This window comes from Phyllostomus discolor, chromosome 15, assembly GCF_004126475.2.
Source record: "Phyllostomus discolor isolate MPI-MPIP mPhyDis1 chromosome 15, mPhyDis1.pri.v3, whole genome shotgun sequence".
Lineage (NCBI taxonomy): Eukaryota > Metazoa > Chordata > Mammalia > Chiroptera > Phyllostomidae > Phyllostomus > Phyllostomus discolor.
The window spans coordinates 20707700-20721134 of NC_040917.2; the positions used below are offsets into that span (position 1 = coordinate 20707700).

Consider the following 13435-nt stretch of genomic DNA (forward strand, 5'->3'; position numbering starts at 1 on the left):
TGTGGCATTCCATCCTATAATCTGGTTGGGCATTTCAGTCACTGCTGTTTTCTTCCTTTTGTAAAAGTGGTGAGGAATTTCTTGGTGAACAGTTCTTTGTTTGAACATCGGATTCTCTCCTTCAGTTAAATTTCGATGCATGGAATTCGCTGCAGGGAGTGTTTTAACACTCTACGTCTTGGGGTCCTTACTGCCGTCTTGCCTTCCAGAAACATTGTACCAGGTCCCAAGCGCAGCTTCGGCAGTCAGCACTGGCACTTGTAGACGGGAGTGGCAGAGACTGTCTTCAGGGTTGAGGGACCTCAAAGTGCAGCGGGCGCTGGGGACACGGGAGCTGTCTCCAGACCCCCGGTTCCTGATTATTTTGATTGTTTGGTTACTCATTTCCTCAGGAAGACCTCCAAGTCCTGAAGGGCAAATAAAGCTCCCCTCTCTGTTTGTATGATTGACAAGCCCTGTCTCCGTTTGCACCATTCTGATGTAGAGAGATGGGGGAATCTCTTGATCTGACCGAGGGAAGTCCGGACAAATGCAGCAGTGTGTCCACGGAGATACTGGGCAACATTTGTGCTGGAAAACCAGGCATTTAAGTGGGGCTTGGTATCTCTTGCTTTAGTATTCACAGGAAAAAAGAAAAAGAATTATGGCTTGATGAAAATGTCTCCTTTTGAAAGCTAAGACTTTACATTTGTCTTCATGGTTGGATTTTACGATCACAAAAGCACGAATTATTCCTGCCTTTGTTATAGTTCTCGACATTAGCAACAGACGGATGTAATTTTTAAGAAAAAGGACACCCAATGTATTTCCAGCACCCTTCTTTTCTTAGTTAGTGTGCAGGTGGATCTTAACGCTGCTACAGATCCATTAGTTATTTTGGAGAAAACGAGATCTCAGGAAGTCCATCTCTTCTGACTCGATAAGATGACACGGGATTCCTTCGTTTGTGTCTACAAAAATTAGTCGCTTACTTGAAGAGCTGCAGTAAAGGGTTCTTTTTCCTTCGTCACAGTGAAGGGGCTGAGATATAGAAGGAGAGCAGGCCTGGAAACACAGCGTCGCGTCTGGGTGTGATACAACACTTAGGAGGCTGGAGCTTGATTATGTTCTAACGTGCTGGGTTACCGATTGATCAGCCAGCGCCATGAATTCCTGCACCTGAATTGCTGTTTGCGAGGCTTTTTAACCATCTCAGGAAGCACACGAAGGGCTCCCGAAAAAGCTTTCCAAACAAACGGCGCCAGACGCACATAATTCACCATCTAAGCGGTTTGGTTTAGAGGGGGTGGGGGGGATGTATTCACTTCATCTAGTCCTTGGAGCTCTGTAGCAATAAATATTGATTCGATATGAAAAATAGCTATCTGCTGTAGTTAGTGTGTTCAGGACACTTCACCTGTTAGAAGAAGGAAAAAGCAACAAACTATGAGCTCAGGGCTCTGTTGCAAGCAGAACCCTGGCGTGTGCATGGTTTTGTTCCATCAAACACTGCTCTCCATTGATCTGGGGGCAGGTAGGTGCGGTGTTGCTGCAAGAGCATCACACGACATCCCCACCAGGGTTGTTTTCTCCTCCCATGCGGTTTTTTAAAACACTGAGGACTGTAGGAAGGGCTCTAGCAATGCCACAAATATTTTTGTTGCTCGTATTTGAAAACAAAAGGGTAGACACACGCTCCCGCTGGGAGGTGGCCGTTCTCATGGCGTCCCCCCTCCCCCACAGCGCCGCAGTACCGAGCCCCCTTCTCGGTGGACAGCAACCTGACCACGGTGCGTGTCGACTGGAGCGGCTCCTTCCTCCTGCACGGCCCGCTGAAGGAGTTCGTGCTGACCGACAGGGACCAGCGCCTGTACCGGGGCCTGGACACCGCCCTCCACCTCCCCAGGATGGCGGGCAGAAGTGAGTCTCTGCCATCTGTTTCTCCTCGAGGGAGGCGGGAGGCTCCCCAGCTTCCCGAGCTGCTCACCCTGCATGGTGGCCAGCGGAGGGTCACCCTGACACTGTCTCAGTGGGAAGTGGCCCCTTCTCACGGGAAAGCTGCCGCTCGGAGTAAATGCGATTTTCCCTCCTCTTGGCTGCCTGGTGCGTGGATGTCACGATGCAGGACAGGGCTGCCCCTGCAGGACATGGGTGTCCCCTCGGGGGACCCAGACTGGAGGGCAGGGCAGGTTCACAGGAGAAAAAGCTCCCAGGGGCAGGTGGGGGGAATCCTGAAATAGCGCGTGTTCAGGGACCTGGAGATTTTCCAGGCGCGTCTGCAGCCACCCAGTGCGGCCCCGCCGGGCAGCGACCGCCTCCGAGGGAAAGGGCCTGAGGCAGGGCTTTTCGGAAACTGCCTGGGTGCTGGCCCTGAAATAATGACCCTTTTCCCTCTGAAACTGAATCCTTTCTCCCTGTTTAATTGTGTGTTCTACCTCGGCTTTGTCTGCCTTTTCCACTGAAATGAGAAAAAGCTGTACAAGGTATTAAGTATTCTTGAATGATCTATGTGGTGCCGGACCAATGAGTGAAGCTGTTTTAAGTAATCTGGATTTATACAGTGAATGAATTAGTGCTTTGTTCCCATTTTCTTGAAAATACTATTTAATTTGGCTATAAGCACAGATAAACAGTGGGCTCTGGCATTGCATTTCTGGTATTTAAACACTGTCAATACCATTTTTTACAACTGTCAAGCTACACATCTTTGTCGCCACAGTTCTTGGTCACCTGGGCAGCTGGTGGTGGCAGGAAGCTGGCCTTCCACCTCTCACTTCCCTCTGGTTCCTGGCTACTGAAACCGGTATCTAGCTCATTTGATTTCCATGATCCCTTTTGAGTGCTCCCGCTTAGTAAGGAATGGGGTCACTGAGCTAAAGGTCACTGTCAGTTTTAAAGGAACCGGTATAGCCCATATGCAGAACAAGGTCCACTCCATGTATCATCCTTTCTCCTCTGAGAATTCTTTAACTTTGCTGTGTAAGCTCTAAGCTTCTTTAATTTAGAAGCTTAACTAAATTATATATGTATGCACATATATGTATATGTGTGTATATGTGTGTGTGTTGCTGCAAAAGCATCACATGACATCCCCACCAGGGTTGTTTTCTCCTCCCATGCCAGTTTTTTAAAACACACACACACACGTTGTTAGTACACTAATTATAGCTGCTTTTCCTGGTAATCATGAAATTAGAAATAAGGTTGTGTATTAGGTGGAACCTCACAATTTGCCCTGGAAGCCTGTTGTCAGACTTTCTCATGCTGCGATACCTTGTCCGTCTGAAAGTGTGCCCGCCGTGCAGGGTGCTGCGTGGGGAGCCACTGACCTTCCGTGCAGCCTTCTTCTTCCAGGTCACGTGCACCACGGAGGAAGGGAGCATCAAGACACCGCTCATCCGGTACGACAGCTCCACTGGACTGGGTAAGCATCTCCCTCCCTTGTGTTGTGCTTCCTGTAGCGCCTCTTGGTTGTCAAGAAACATGCGTTTGTTTGTTTGTACATGCTCGTGCTAGTGGACGGGCACTGACTGTTGGGAGGAGTTGTGTTGTGTTGTGTTGTGTTGTGCAGAATCTTCAGAAGTCCTCATAGAACCGGCGTTAGGCAAGGGGTTAGGACAGACCGTGAAGATGCCAAATGATTGATTGTAGGTGCAGAGAGAGATGACTGGACTCTCCTCGGCACACATCCTGTCCATCAAGAGCTGCACAGAAGACTTCGTTCCCCCTAAGATGAGTTTCTAGGGGAAGTAGGAGGAGAGAGATCAGATGACGAGAGAAAATGCTCTAATGCCAATTTGCATCGATCATAACAATAATATTCCAGGTTCAGAGCCTGAAACGGGGAATTTGGGAAATGCCTGCCTTGGATCCTCCGTAAAAGGTTGTGACCAACCATTAATACAAGTAGTGTGGCCGAGGACGCGAAGCCGTAACTTTTGCAGAGCAGCTTTTGAATTGAATTCTTCCCACAGTCTTTGACTCTGGTATCTGCAAGACTGACTATTTCAAAGGGCATGTTAGAAAAGCACCAAAAAATTTTTTTGAGAGCCCAAGTGAGACTGATACCTTATTTTAGATCCCAGTTAGGAATGTTATATGAAATTTGTAAGCATACATAGTTGGGACCTTGTTTTTAAATAAACGAGTCCACGACTTCTGAAACGCTGGGGAACATACATACTGTTATCAAGGGTTGTTTCAGTCTGTGTGATAATGAAGTTAGTTTCTACTTGCAGACTTCCCGTCTGGTGCCGTGTGCACCTCCTCGCAGCACCTCACACAACCCCTCCCCGGCAGAGCCTCCCTCCTTGTCCTCAGTCATCTAAGACTCTCAGCGACTCCCGCGTCTTCCCCAGGGGACAGACGGAGGCCCGAGGGGCGCCGGGGCTCCCCCAGGAATGTCCCGCAGAGCTTACACAGGGTCTGGTGTTTCCGTTGGCTCCTGGCCCAGGCGCTTTTTAAAGCAACAAGTCTCAGATTCAGGCGTGCACGGGATCACCCCGGTGTGCGGGTCTGTCCTGGTTTCCCGGGCCCCGGGCACAGAGGCAGAGTCAGGAGGGCCTGGCTCTTACACAGGCCCATCCCGGTGGTCCTCACGTGGGGGACCTGGACCCCAGGTTGGGCAAAACCCACTGATGGGTGGAGTCTTCTATTTTCGTTTATTTTTGATTATTGATTTCAGAGGCAGGGAGAGAGAGAACCCTTGATTTTGTGTTCCACTTTTTGGTGCACTCATTGGTTGATTCTCTTATGTGTTCTGAGCGGGGATCGAACCCGCACCCTTGGCATATGGAGGCAACGCTCTAACCCCCTGAGCTACCCGGCCAGGGCGAGGACGGGGTCCCTTGACATGGAAAAGGATTGTGAAAAGAGGAGTTTCCCACTGATGAGAGGAGGAAACGCTGAGGACTGTGCCGAGCTCTGGAAAAGCCCATAACGGAGCGGCCGGCTGAGAGGCTCAGAGTCCGTGTTAATGTTTCTGACACGCTCGTCTACCGGCCCGGGGGCAGCCTCCAAGCAGGAGGGACAGGCGGGGCCGCTCCCCTCCTGCTGCGCGGAGAGCCGTTCCCTTCCTGGGGCCGCCCTCGGGCGGGCGCCCTGCCTTCCCGGTGACGGCTCCGGCCAGGGGCCCACTGGGCCCATCACACCGGCTTCTGGAGCTACAGCCTCGCGCCACGCACGCGGGGGACTCACCTCCTCGAGGGCACAGCCCAGGCGGTGGCTTGGGCTTCATCACACAGCCCCGGTCGGTTCGGGGCTCTCTCACCCGCTGGGGCGCGGGCGGAGCCTCAGCTGCAGCCTCCAGTGCAGAGGTGAGGCACAGAGCCCCAGAGGGGCCACGTGGCATTTTTTAATCTTCAGCCAAGGATATCAGAGGATTTGTTTGTTTTTTTTTATTAATTTTATCTTAGAGAAAGAGGAAGTAAAGGGCTAGAGAGAGAGAAACCTGGATGTGAGAGAGAAACCATGATTGGTCGCCTCCCATGCGCACCCTAACCAGGGATCGAACCCTCAACCTTTTGGTCTACAGGACAATGCTCCCACCCGCTGAGTCACCTGGCCAGGGCCAGAGCGACTGTCTTAACCTCATGGCCATTCGAAGTAGACCTGGAGCCGACAGAGTCCTATCCCTGCGGTCATGGGGTTCCAGCTTCAGTTTCCCGTCACCTTCCCCCCCCCCTTCAACCTCGTCCCATGGTCCCCTGAGAATGTGGGCATGCCAAGCAGCCTGCCCAGTGGCTGGAGTGCTAAAAAGGGGGGCGTTTGCCCAAGGCATTGCACCTGCGCTGGCTTGCGCCTCCTCCTCTTGACAGGAGCCCGTCAGCATGCGCCCCAGCCAGTGGCCAGGCTGGGGAGGACCTCTGAGACCCTCTCGTGCTCGGTGTATGGGATGCCAGTGCTTTGTGCTGTCCTGCAGTCCCCCCCCCCCCCGCCCCCGCCGTGAGGGACCCCTGCGGGCCTTTCTGCCGTCTGCCAGGCTCACGCCTCCTGTCCCCGCAGCCACTGTCGTGATGACCCTGTCACCCCCTCCCGTGGCCCTGTGAAGCCCTCCCCCCGGGCCTGGCCCAGGGTCAGTGCTCGTTAAACAGGAGCTGCATGGATAGGCCTCCTGCGCACGGTCACAGTGCGTGACCTCTCCGCACGTGAAGAGAAATCAAGGGCAAGTCCAGGGGCTGCAGCCTTTCCTCCCGTAGGCGGTCCTCCCTGAGGGGGCCCCTGGCTGACGACTCCCAGAGCCTGTGACACTCAGCCTGAGCCTGGGCACGAGGACTGTCCAGACTGCCTGCTGGCAGGCAAGCGCACGCAGGGGTCTGATGTCCCTGAGCCGGTGTGCACACAGCTTCTGAGGAATGGGCCGTCGCAGGAAGCGAGGGGCCCCTGGGTGCCACGGCCTTGACTCTGTCCGCAGTGGGGCCCCTGCAGCAGGATTTTTTTTAAAGATTTTATTTATTTATTTTTAGAGAGGGAAGGGGGAGAGAGAGAGAAAAAACATCAATGTGCGGTTGCTGGGGGCCGTGGCCTGCAACCTAGGCATGTACCCTGGCTGGGAATTGAACCTGCGACACTTTGGTTCACAGCCCGCGCTCAATCCACTGAGCTACTCCAGCCAGGGCAGGATTATTAGTAACACCACACTGAAGCTGGCCTTCCTCAAGGTTACTTCCACAACCCCTGTGAAAGTCCGCTTGCCCCCTCCTGCCATCTGTCCCCCAAACGGGCCAAGGCAGCGGTGATCTGTAGCCACTGTGGGTCAGCCGGGTCTCCGGAGGGACAGGGGGCTGTGAGCTCTCTGTGCAATCCCCCAACGCACGGTCCCCTCCCTTTGCCTGAGCACAGGCACAGACGAGCACCCTGAGACCCACTGCGTGCAGCACCAGGGCTGCCTTCAGGAGTGAGTGACCTCGCCCCCCTGTGCCCCGGTGCAGGCCTGGTGCTGACCACGCCGGGAGGGAAGACGGGGCCCAGGAGCGGTGGCGCGGAGTTCTACAGCGAGCTGTGGTTCATCGTGCTCATGGCAGTCCTGGGCCTCATCCTGCTGGCCATCTTCCTGTCGCTGATCCTGCAGAGGCGGGTCCACAGGGAGCCCTACGTCAGGGAGAGGCCGCCCCTGGTGCCTGCTCAGAAGAGGATGTCCCCACTGGGCGTCCACCCGCCGCGGGAAACCCACGTGGTACGTTTCTAAAAGGGGCGGGGGCTGGGGGGGGGCGCATTTCCTGCCCTGAGACCGGAGTACGTGCTTTTATTTACAGGGAAATACTTCTGGAGCCTCGGCAGCAAGGGACTAGATGACAGTTAGGTCTGACTGAATGTGAGGGAGGACCAAGGGAGGCTAACTCTAGAATGTTCTTCACTTTGGCTGCACATCAGAATCACCTGGTGTTACAGACTGAATGCCCACCCCCCACCCCCACCCTTGCCCCAAATTCCTACATTAAATCCTAATCCCCAGTGTGAGGGTTTGGGGAGGCGGAGCCTTTGGAAGCCATTAGGTCATTAGGAAACCCCACCATGAATGGGGTTCCTGCTTGAGAGGCCACAGCAAGAACATCCCTCATCCATGAGCCAGGGAACGGGCCCCACCCAGCCCTTGGGTCCCTACCCGGCCCTCGGTTCCCCCAGCAGCTTGAGGTTGGACTTCCAACCTCCAGAACTTGAGAAGTCCGTTTCTGTGGTTTGTAAGCCAAGTCTAAGGTGTTTTGTTACTAAGACACGTGGGAAGCTTTCCAAAATACCATTGCCTGGGCCTTATCCCAGAAGTTCTGATTCCACCCGCCTGGGGTGGAACTTGGGGATTTGCCTCCTCTTTTTAACTCCCCAAAGTGGTTCCAGCACGCACCCAGCCGGAGGGTTTCTGCTCTGTGCTGCACGGCAGGGGAATGACAGGTCACACAGCTGTGCAACTTGGGGGGATTAGGAATGAGAAGGGGAGCCAGGGAGGGACTGACCTCCTAGCAGTGCCTGGTTCATCCCCTGGCCCCGGGTCCCCAGGGTGGACGGCTCCTTACAGCTCCTGGGCACTCACGCCCGAGACAAGAGTTCAGGTCAAGGTGTGAGCGTGAGGGTCTCCCAAATGGTGCTGGGGGGGTGGCGGGGAATCATTGCACAGAGAGGTTAAAGGTGACTGACTCTGAAGGAGCATTGGGGTGTGGGGTTTGCCCCCCTGTGGGAAGACAGTTTGTAATTCCTAGCCCTCCCCCCAGCACGAGAGTGCTCCCCAAGCTATGTGCCCAAAGGCGGCACCGCCCTATGGCCACTCTTTCTCCAGGTGGCACCAAGGTTGTATGTGAGCACGTGGCACCTGGCGGCTAAATTTCTGACCCCTGGTCTCCACATGTGGGCAGTTTTTCCCAGCAAACAATTCCCTGACACGGACTGTCCTACAATTCACCTTAATTCTGACAGTTTACCTGGAGGTAGTGTCAGACCCCTCAGGCGAAGGGCTCAGTCCTGCAAGACTGTCCCCCTCACCCAACTTCGGGTGCCAGTCACAGGTCCAGGTTGTCACCTGAGCTTCTGACCAGGTACAGACCGGAGGTTCCAGTGACCTCCTGCCTCCCTGGGTGCGATGAATTTACTGGAGCGGCTCACAGGTCTCAGAGAAACACCAGATCGCTGGTTTATTACAAAAGGACGTAACTCTGGAACAGCCAGCTGGGAGAGATGCACAGGGCGGGGCCTGGGGGAAGGGCACGTGCTCCCACACCCTCCCCAGGTGTGCCACCTGCCCTGGACCTTCAGGCACTCACCGACCCAGCTCTCCAAACCGGTGCTCCCGGGTTTTTAAGGAGGCTCATCAGTCGGTGAATGGAGTCATCGGCTGTTGCTGACTGACTCAGCCCACAGCCAGCCGGGTCAGGAGGTAGGACTAGAAGTCCCAACTCTCTCCTCCTGTGGTCCGTCCTCCTAGCAACCTGCCCCTCCTCAGGTGTGGCCCAAAAGCCACCAAGTTAACGTAACAAAAGACAGCTTTGCAGCTCTCATCACTTTGGAAATCCCAAGGGTTTTAGGAGCTCTGTGCCAGAAATGGGGACGAAGACCAGATATATTTCTTAAGTCACAATACCACAGCAGCAGCAAAACCGGACACAGATGTCTGGTCCAACTGCTTGTCCCAACACATGAAAAAATGGAAAGGAGTGAAGGGCAGCCTTGTCCGCCCCCCCCCCCCCAGACCCGTCCCATGTTCCCCACACAGCACTGAGCAGTGAGTGAGCCCTGCACGGAGCTGGCATGCCCTGGACGGAGCTGGCACGCCCAGGTCGCAGGCAGGCTGGGGCCAGCCAGGGAAGGCAGCAATGCCTCTGAGCCCTGCGGTCTGTGGTTGGTGCAAGCGTGTGCATATCTGGCCATCTCAGGACAGCGCTGAAGTACGAGTGTGTGACACCGTCGGGGAAACGCCGAGCTTGAAAATGTTCGCACACTGACCGATGTCTCCCCGTTTGTCCTCAGTTTGACTCTGTGGCGGACGTGTCCGACGTGTCCAGCAATGTCACCCTGAAAAGCTACACCATGCACTTCGAGGTGGCTCTGCGTGCTGCATGAATGCATGGCCTGCTGCATGGCGTGTCGGTTGCGCGGTGTAAAGCAGGGACGCCTCGCTGATTAGCCCGGCGGGGGCAGCATCCTAATCGGACTCCAGGCCCCAGTCAGAGTGCCCCTGTGTTCCTGGTGTTAGACCTGACTTGTCCTGGAGGCTGCATCCCGGAACGAGGGGACAGATGTGGAATGAGAGAGAAGGGAGAGAATGTTTAAGCATCAGCCATGCTCAGTGGGAAGCCGGGGAGCACACGGCCAACTGGCCACCGTGGGCGAGCGGTGTTCTCGAGAGAGGCTCTGTGTCAGGAAGGGGTCTTCTGTCAGCCCACCACTGCAGTGCGGCCCCCTGAGTACAGGGGGCGTCTACAGTTGGTACCTGCGCTCTCCGGGTGCTCAGAACGCCAGCAGGCCATCCAACGTGACTGCCGGTTTATCATCCCTCCTCTGCCAAGAACCCCGGGCCACAGCTGAGTGCTGCAGGAGGCAGCGGAGACGGCATTCCCTGCATTGACGAGGTGTGACGCACGCCTCTGTCCTGTTTCAGCCCCCCTTTCCTTGACCCACGAATCACCGGCAGCGACTTTCTCCGCAGGGCATGGCCGACACCAAGATCCCGCGGGCCGGGGCGCGCGTGAGCCTGCGGAGCAACCGCAGCATCTCCGTCCTCCGCATCCCGAGCCAGAGCCAGCTCAGCCGCGCCTACTCCCACAGCTCCCTGCACCGCAGCGTCAGCCAGCTCATGGACCTTCACGACAAGAAGGTCCTGGTGGACGACTCGCTGTGGGAAACCATCATGGGCCACGACAGCGGATTGGTGAGTGGATTTCTTCCCCTAGAGCCTCTGCTAAATACCTGGGGGGACTAGTAGGCAAGAGGGGGCATGGGGCCTCCTCCACCCGACGGGGGCTGCCCACAGCCCAGGTGCGTCCCTCTGACCATTAACTGGAGCATTTCTCTGGGGTCGCTGTGATTGATTGACAAGCAGGGCAGAGACGTCGCCTTGTTTTCCTAGCACACAGTAGCGCTCAGAAAGTCAGCTCACGAGTAAGTGAAGGGGCATCCTCGGGCAGAAGAGGGCTGGAAACACGGTTGGCCTAAAACAGGGCACGGAGGGCAAGCGCACGTTTCACTTCAGAGAAAGACACAGCGCAGCACCCTCTCTTTCTCTCCGGCTCGCGGCTGGAGAACAGGAGCCCCCCAAGGGGCTCGGTGGCTCCTGTCCTAGTAATGCAGGAAGTCTCACGGGTGCTCCTGCTTATGGACCCCATCTTTCTCGAGTTCAGTCCAGCGGGCACAAACAACTGAGAGCGAACCTCGTCGTGGTCTGTTATTTGCTGTGAGCCCCTGGTGACAGAAAGGAACATGTTCCCAGGTTCGCCACCCAGCCAACTTCTCCGCTGGGCTGCCCACCTGGGCTCCCGCGGGAGAGACGTCCCTCTGGGGCAGTTAGTAGATGGAGAGCCCACCGAGGACACGGCTCCTCTCCTTCCGAGAGGCAGCGCCCTTCACCTCCCTTCCTTCCCACCCCGGCTTCCGGACTCTCTCTCTGTCTCTGTCTCTCTCTCTCTCTCTGCAAGCCCTAACTTTTCCTACGCCGAGAAGTTGCTGACTTCCACAAAGCCCTTCTTAACTAAGGTAGAGTCGTAGTTTCCAGCTCCAATCACAGTGAAAAAATAAAATACACGGTCCGCCCGCCTTGTTCAGAGGGACGTGTGACACATTTTTAAATCATGGGCCGCCCCGGTGTGAATGTGACCACCGAATCCCGAGATTCCAACCCAGAGCCCAAGTTTCTGAACAGCAGGAGTCATTAGCCGGTGGACACGTGGAGTTGTCAGCTGATCGCGCTGGGTGCAGAGCCAAGTGGCAGTTTCCCATGGAGGGCTTAGGCATGTGTCCTCACCCAAGGACACAAGCCAGTCACTGTTTTGTGGAGCTGGGACCTTAGAAACGCCCGGTTTCCACTGTGACACCGGACGCTGTGAGCACCTGCTCTCGATGGTACTAGTGAGAGGCAGCGGGCAGAGCCACGCATGCCCGCTTCCGAACTGCCAACACTCGGTAAATTGTGCCTAATAATGAGCATTACCAAACCTAGTTAATGAATGCAAATGCAGTAAGAGGAGGAAGCCATGAGGCAAAGAGCTCCCATTCTGGTTCTTCCACTTGCCTTTTGCACTAAACCTTAAATATATATACAGTCTACTTTTTGCAAACCAGAAAGCCGAGGCTTAGGAGGATGCAGGTACGGCAGGTTGCAGACCTCGGATGGCGTGTGTTTGGGACGCTTCTGGAGTTCAGGCGGGCATGTGAAGGGGTCCTTTCACCGCGGGGAGTTTCAGTCAGGGGGCCTCCCACAGCCCCGGCCAGTGCTGAGCCAGGCCGGGCCGGGGCCGTGGAGAAACTAGGGCCGTCCTGACCCGGCCGCCCGGTTGTTTCAGTACGTGGATGAAGAGGACCTGATGAACGCCATCAAGGGCTTCAGCTCGGTGACCAAGGAGCACACCACGTTCACCGACACCCACCTGTAGCGCACGGAAGCCTGCGAAACGTGAGTGGGACAGGGAGGCGGGCTGACCTGACACAGTGTGAAGGCTAGGAGCTGTCGCTTGTTATTCCGTGACCCCTTAAGGAAATGAGAATTGTGTTCGACCTTGCTCCTCCCCTGTAGAGGTCTAAGAAATGTTATTTTTCTGGTTGTCTGTAGTGAAGGGTCCCATCCCTAGGAAAATACTTCTTTCCTGGAAGCTAAAACCACAGGCACTTTTCACTGGCTCTGGCTGGCAGCGCGGCCATGGGTTACATGGATAACTGGCCCTCTCCAGCAGGCCCGAGCTGGTGGAAGGGAGCAGCTTGGAGTCGCACCAATTCAGAGCTCATCACTGCAGCTTCCGTCCACCTCCTTTGTCCGTGAGGTCGGCAGGGCCCTGTGAGGAGCACCCCGGCTGCAGGGCAAGCCGAGTCAGGGGGAGAGGAGTGACCCTGCAGTGCGGCTGCACCCTGGGCGGAGGGGTTCTCTTAGTTACAGCGCTTCCAGCTGCTCGCCACACCTCTTGTTAGCACATCACATACAGTTACGAATAAATGCCTCTTCCTAACGGCCGTGGAGTCTGGGAACAGGCTGGGTAAGTACTCGATGTTGTGCTTTAATTTTCTTACTTGCCCACCCAACTTGTACGTAAAGACAGACAGAGCAGATAATTACAACTGTTAGTAACACTGAACGTGTGCTTTGCTCGCTGTTCCGACACCCCACAGACAAGGCGAGTGCATTTGCACACATGTGAATTTCCCCCTCCCCTCCCTGCTTTCACTGTGGGACGAGGAGGTGAACGAACTCGGGTGGGCGTGCTTTAAACGGATACTGACTGTTCCTGAAATAACTGAAAACACATAGTCTTAATCACTTTTATTTGACTTAATCAATATATAAATACAAGAGAATGGTTGTGAAACCACGGGTAAAATGGTAAACTCTGATGCATTTATTCCAGCTTCACTCACTGTAGTCCTTGAAATGGGAATATATACATTTTTCACCAATAAATGCTTAATGCTTGAAATTTACAATCATCCTATTTGCAGAAACTTGAAAATCTCTCTGTATCTTGAAAATCATTCCAATTGGGGAAAAAAACACAAAAATTATTTTATTCTTACAATTTAAAATATATTCAAAATAATATTTTTACAGCAGCCAAAACCTTTAACTCAGAATTCAGAACGGTCGCCTCACGAGCTGAACAAAGGGGCCACGTTCCACCTTCGGTACCAACGGGGGAGGAGCGCGGGCCGCGGCCCCAGCACGAGGCGGGCCAGCAGCTGCCCCAGTGCCCCCTCCCGGGCACTCGCGGCCTTGGCCCTGGTGATTCTGTTTACTTTACCTGCTCGCACACACACAACTGGAAAGGCAGTG

At 54.9% G+C, this 13435-nt stretch overlaps 1 protein-coding gene across 1 annotated transcript in view; it reads left to right on the forward strand.

Annotated features, from left to right (window-relative positions):
* The window catches only part of USH2A (usherin), a 511215-nt gene extending 498462 nt beyond the window's left edge, over positions 1-12753 (forward strand). Inside the window, exons 68-72 of the mRNA XM_028531335.2 lie at positions 1723-1899; positions 3320-3403; positions 6909-7153; positions 10112-10333; positions 11961-12753. Of these exons, the coding sequence (XP_028387136.2) occupies positions 1723-1899; positions 3320-3403; positions 6909-7153; positions 10112-10333; positions 11961-12050 (818 nt within the window). The 3' untranslated portion in view covers positions 12051-12753. The remainder of the gene's footprint in view (positions 1-1722; positions 1900-3319; positions 3404-6908; positions 7154-10111; positions 10334-11960) is intronic.
* The last annotated feature ends 682 nt before the right edge of the window (positions 12754-13435 follow it).